The sequence below is a fragment of the Poecilia mexicana genome, unplaced genomic scaffold (genome assembly GCF_051168715.1).
Source record: "Poecilia mexicana isolate PSO_F unplaced genomic scaffold, ASM5116871v1 scaffold_17, whole genome shotgun sequence".
In the NCBI taxonomy this organism is placed as follows: domain Eukaryota; kingdom Metazoa; phylum Chordata; class Actinopteri; order Cyprinodontiformes; family Poeciliidae; genus Poecilia; species Poecilia mexicana.
The window spans coordinates 17,220,286-17,226,599 of NW_028263386.1; the positions used below are offsets into that span (position 1 = coordinate 17,220,286).

The 6,314-nt window shown below is 35.5% G+C and overlaps 1 protein-coding gene across 14 annotated transcripts in view; it reads left to right on the plus strand.

Annotated features, from left to right (window-relative positions):
- Positions 1 to 4,866, plus strand: part of mbnl1 (muscleblind-like splicing regulator 1) — a 45,137-nt gene extending 40,271 nt beyond the window's left edge. For all 14 annotated transcript variants that reach the window (XM_088015048.1, XM_088015047.1, XM_088015054.1 and 11 more), the window contains 2 exons: positions 648 to 719; positions 1,314 to 4,866. In XM_088015048.1, coding sequence (XP_087871174.1) covers positions 648 to 704 — 57 coding nt within the window. In that variant the 3' untranslated portion in view covers positions 705 to 719; positions 1,314 to 4,866. The remainder of the gene's footprint in view (positions 1 to 647; positions 720 to 1,313) is intronic.
- Positions 4,867 to 6,314: the final 1,448 nt, after the last annotated feature.

Here is a 6,314-nt window from a genome sequence, read left to right on the forward strand (position 1 = left end):
CTCTGGTGCTTGGCTTACTATTGTTTTTTTTGTTCTTTTTTTTTTTTTTGCAGCCGCTTCCAGCACATAAAGCAAAGCTCTACCATTATCTTTGTGTTTAAACGCTGGACTTTATTAGTTTTTTGTTGTTGTTTTTTTATTAGTTAAAAAGCAGTATTGCAATGTTGCAACATTCTGATTGAAATTTTGCTGGAGGTGAATTATACAGAATTAAAAGTTTTTGGCAAAAGAATTAAGAATCAGTCAACATGTCATGCATTATTACATGTTTTCCGCATCTGATTGAGGTGTGGAGGTCAACAACATGGAGGACTTAGATTTGCATGGGGAAAGCCACCTAACTGAGAGCTTCCCATCCAACCCTCCCTCATCTCACACTTCCTTTAAGTCACCCTCTTCCCGCCCCTGCTAGTGTGTCTTGATTGAACTATTTGTCCTTGGTATGACAAACTTGCATCGATTGTGCCCCCCGAATGTAGCAGTAAGCTTGTCCTGTCTCCTTAACTTTGTCTCCTTTCAGCAGCGAGCTCATCTCATAGAGAGAGGATGTGGTCACATTGCACTGATCTGTTTGTTTAGAGGCCAATGCTCACTTTGTGTGTTTTCGATTTGACATGCTTCATATGTTCTCTGTTTTCTGTCACCAGATTCCAATAATATCTGCAGATCATCTGAGTAGTCACAAGTACTTGACTCAAATGTAGTTCCTCTTAAGAACAGTGAGTTTCTATTACAGTGCTTCTATTCTGTCTATTCATTCCAGGTTTTTAGGCTTTGTTGTGTGACTCGCTTTAGCTCTGGTTTCAACTCCATGGCTGTAGAGTGTTGGTTTTACAGTAGCATTCATACTCTGTAGGATGTTCCACTTTAAGGTCCCATTGCAACCACAAACTCCAGTGTATTTTATTTGGATTTTATGCAATAGACTATCACAAAATGCACGTTTGTGAACTGGAAGAATGATGATTTACTCTGATAACTTCAAACTAAATTGCCTTCACGTTACATCTAATCACTAATTAGAGCAAAATGAGGTTCGATCAAATGCTGACTAAGAGGAGCTGACTACTAATACTTGTCACCTTTTTTTCGTTCTTTGCAAGATAAACATTGAGAACCATGTCTCGTTTTCCTTCCGCTTTGCATTTAAGCAACACTGGGTTTTGTTTTTTTCACCACATACAATTTCAGTAAAATACACTGACGTTTTTGGTTGTAGGTTGACAAAATGCTAAACAGTTCAAGTGCAGGACACTCTATGCACTCTGCTCCCTGAACTTTCGTTTTTAAGTGACATCCGTCCTCTCTTGCAGATCAAAATGAATGTGTGCTGGCACCGTCCAAGCCAAAAGAGTTAAGCCTTTATGTACATAACCTTCAGAATGTCAAGCAATGGGACAAGGAGGGTCAGCCATCTCTTAGCCTGTCCACAACGAGGGACTCGTCACATGCGTCAAGGGTACAAACACACGATCTGTGCCATCTTCCCACATATCAATATCCAGAAGAATTCGCCGTCAGAATCGACGTCCAGCCGAGAAGAAGAAGAAGAAGAAGAAGGGGATGAGTTGGTGGAAACAATCGCGTAGCGCCTCTGTGTCTAACTGAATCATACCACTCAGTTTACTCTACTTGTTATCATAACTGCATGCACAGAAGGTTAAGAGCGTTGTTGCTACAAGACAACATCTAGTGCTGGTACGTTAACAGACCGAGAGTTTTCCACCCTCTTTTATTGTTTCTTTTTTTTTTCAGCTTTACTTTTAATCAATAGCCATATTTCATAGTTTACAAGTGGAATGCAAATATGCACCTTGAATTTAATTGAAATCTAAAAGGCACAATGATATTATCAATTTTTATTTTTATTTTATTTTATTTGTTTCTCTTCTCTCTGCCAAATGCATTGGGCATGTACAGTATTGTGTTTTACGGCTACTAGTGAAACTAGATGTTGAAATGAGGGTCTTGGACATATGAATGTTCTGGGTAAACCAACATACCTGTGTACCTTGAAAGCACAGCCAGGCTAGCTTGTCTCACCTTGTCATGTGCCATCAAGGCCATACAGCTAAAACCAGAGTGTTATCTCAGCAGTGTTATTTGTTTACCGAAGGTAAAACTTTTGTATGGCTCTTTTTGTATTGTTTTCTTTTAGAATCTCCATTCTGAGTGTTTTTTATTATTATTATTATTATTATTATTATTTTATTATTATTTTCATCTTCTTTTCTTTTTTAGATTTCATTAGGTTTGAAAGTGGGGTTTTAATTTTTTGTTTTGGTTTGGGTTTTTTTTATCAAAAATGGAGAGTGTTTTTCTAAAAAAAAAAAAAAAAAAAATCCGTCATGCCTCCTTCAAATGAACCAGTTTTATTCGTCAGGATAATTTGTTAATCAAGTCCGTCGACTCTAAAGCCTGGGGAAATAGAGGGAGTAGCTTTAATTAGCGTTGTGTTACTTTATTCCCTTCCTTTTTAAACAGGAGCAGCTCTAAAAACGTGTCTCCGAGAAGCACTTTTGAGCCACTTTTAAAAACAAACAGGCCCAAAGGTCTTGTAGGTCATTAAAAAAAAAAAACCATTCGTGCACTTCAATTTTGTGGTTCACTCTGTTTCAGTTTCTCGTTTTTACTATAGAGTGCTGCTTGCATTTCAAGTAAAAATATGAAGCTTTTGTTGATCTCACTATGAAACCAAAGCACAGATTTGCTCTTAAGTCTTACTCACATCTAGGTCGAGGATTAAACAGATAAGGAAATATGTTAACTATCTTTCCTCCATGTGCGTGTCGTATGATTATTTCCCTCTTAGGTCTTCACAGAAGCGTGTGCTGTGTTTTTACCAATGTTATGTACCTAACAAAGCCTTAGATCACAATTTATGGGTCTGTACCCAATCAAATGTCCTTTCAATCACCATGCAGGTAAAACAAAAAAAAAAAAAAAAAAAAACACCAATGAGTTTTATACTTCACTCAAGCCGCTTTTGATCTCTTTTTTTGTTGTTTTGTCTCTCTTTCTGAAACAATTACTCTCCTAAATTTCATTGAATTTATGTGTTATGTACTACTTAAGAATTTGAATCTATTTGAGGTATGTAGTTTTAGATTTTTTTCTTTTCTTTTTTTTTTTTTGCCTTACTATATTATTACTTGACAACATTCATATAGCCGTTGTAGATGTTAAGATAGTATGACATTCATAACTTTTTCAAACCATATAGAGGATAATGTGTTTAAATACTCACTTCATTCATATAGCTGGATGTCTTTCTCATTTGTTGTTGTATTTGTCAATTAATTTTATTGATGAGAAACTTTTTGATACAAGGAATGAGATGATTGTCGGGAAAAGTTCCGATTTTCCTTGTAACATGTCAATGTCATGTTTGAAAATACTATATTGTATTGAGAAAAAAAAAAAAAAAAGTGGATTGTCCATGTTTGAGAGAGGAAAAAAAAATATTTTCTACTGTATCCATTTCAAAGAGATTTGTAGTTTTGTTTGAATATTAAGTTTGCCCTGAATGTCAGGCCAAAACGAGCAGTGAGATTGATGTTGATGTTTGTTGAGATTTGGAGTGAGGAAAAGCCGAGACTTTCGCCCCCCGCACCCCGCTGGGGGAAGAGTCGGACATGCTGCAGATAATGAGTTCTAACCTAAGGAACGAAGGTTAACTTTTTGCACTTCTGTATATAGTAAAATGAACAGAGAAAATAAATAAAAAAACGTGTATCATAATGAGATATTATTTTGAATAAAAAGAAAAAAAAGATCTATAATTATAAGGAATTTTGTTAGATTAATTTAAAATTCTTAAATTAGAAGACCAGCTAAAATTTGCTTGCAAAGAAGGGCACTAGTTTCTTGGCCAATGCATTCAGAGGAAGCTATGCGCTTATTTTATAGGTGGCTCGTAATGTCAGGGAACGTTGCAGGGGAGTGGATTTCCCCGTGTCATGCTAACTCTATGCCTCCGATATGATGACATATCCATTAAGGTCCATATACTCATTTACCGGACAAGCAGTGTCCCATGGTACAGTAGATACATGAATCTATAAAAAGAATAAATAAAAAATATCTTCTATTATAGTTTGATTTGATTGCATGTAAACAAAAGAAGCTGTGTAGATATATAAGGACAGACGGCACTTTGAGATCCACAAAACCTTAAAAAAAAACAAAAAAAATGTAGTTCCTTTTTTGTTTCTGAAATCATACATGCCATAGATAACATCTACGGTGTGGAGAAATAATACTTTTAAAAACAAGTCATCTTACTCAAGTATTTCCAAGAAAACAAGTTATTTAAAAAAAATAACAATAATAACATATTAGCACTTGTCCACCTCAGATATGTTCAGATAGAGAATTACAGTCCCCACTAACTCACAAACAGTTGTTCCTGCTTCTCTTAGCTGTGCACTCAGCAGGCGAAGGCTCGTCATACCAAATGCATATTTGGCAAATTCCTCTTTAAAATGAATGTAAAAGTCAGTGTCAATATGTTTCTAACTTGAGGCTGCTTTGTATAGTCGCTACATAACCAAAGCACCATTTTCTCAACAACAAAAAAAAAAAAAGAGAGAGAGAAATACAAGACTTTTCAAGTCTTCTGGCTGCAACCAAGGTCTTTCTTCTTCTTCCCTGCTGGGTGCACATGTTCGCTTTTGACTGCTTTTTACTTGTAAGCGCAGACACCAGTTATGTATTTGCTAACAGCTGTCACATGATGATGTACTATTCTGTCTCCAGATTTGTTTATGCTCATTTTATTGTTGCCATATTTTGACTCTTGCTGTATGGATGAAAAGAACAACAAAAAAAAAAATCTGAATAAAACTATTTGATTTGCTCATGCAACCTTGTGTCTTTGTGCTTTTGATCTTGGAGGTTTAAATTAGAATTTTTTTTTCTCTGATAGTCTGATTATTAAATTAGATTAAGCCATTCTTGTTTTAGGTCAGTTAGGATTATCAAAGATATCTGGATTTTAGTAATTCACAGAATAATAAGAGTGAATTTAAAATACATATTATTTCATAATGTGTTCCAATTACTTTTAGACCAATATTACTATATAATACAGTATAGTAACCATTTAAGAAACCCATGGCTTGGTGTCATGGCTTTACAGGCTTCTGATTGGTTACGTTACAATATCTGTTAAACGGAGGCTGACCTGATGACCTCAGGCATGCAGCTTACTTGTGTGATATTATGGAAAAATAAAAAAGTCACTCAAAATAAGGTAAAATTGGATGGGTACAATTTTCAGATGCATGAAGGACTTGCCTTCATCTGTTGAAAAAATTATAGGCAAATAAGTAGGGAACTATCGGCATCATGGTGATGTCAAGACATCATGGCGTTCAGGAAGGATAAGGGTTTTTTGTCTCAAAGATGAAAATGTTTTTGGTGTAAAATTAGCATGAAGGTGCTAAGAGAACATTATTCTCCACTGGAATTATTATTTTTGCTGAGGTGGGTCAAGAAAACGTCATTATTTCAAAAGCAACAGAAAACGTCAGATTGGGATTTACAGATGCCGTCAGTTACAAGTATCTCAACGTCTGGAGATATCTTAACTCCAACAAGCATGTAATAGAGAGGCTCTTCTTTTAAAAAGTAACTGTATAGGAAATATACATTATGTGGAAATGTTGAAGCTAAATTTCATCAACCTGGAAGTTAAAGCTTGGGCATGGATGGATTTTGCAACCTCTAGCAAATATTAAACAAATGTCTGTAAACTCACATTTCCAGTCAAAGTAAGTCCAGACCCAAATTCAACTGAAAGTTTTGGGGCAAAACAAAAACTGTAACAACTATAAAGTTGGTCAATACAACCCCGTTAAACCCAAAAATGATCAAATTTAAACTTAAAATAACACTTTAATTTTCACCAACATGTTTCTTCTAACTAGTGAACTAAACTCTAAAACTTGAATCTGATAAAGAACATATAAAGGGGGCTAATAATTGGGTTGATGGCAAGGTGACCTTTCAACCCAATAACGGTTTTTTCATCGATAATTGAGCAAAGTTTAACATGTCACTTTTTTGGAGTAAAGTAGAAATAAAAACAGACTGGAGTTGCTTTTTCGTCGCTTAGTTATCTTGTAGAGGTGGCTGCCTCTTGTCGTCTCAGAAACAAAACTTTTTAGAACACAAAAACATTTTAAATTTACATCTAACGCGGAACCAGACATTTAAAATTGATTATTGACCAAATGGCAGGCCTCATTAGTTCACACGGTCAAATGCGTGTAACAGCTACAGCTGAGGGGCTTCCGTGGCGGGCTCTGCCC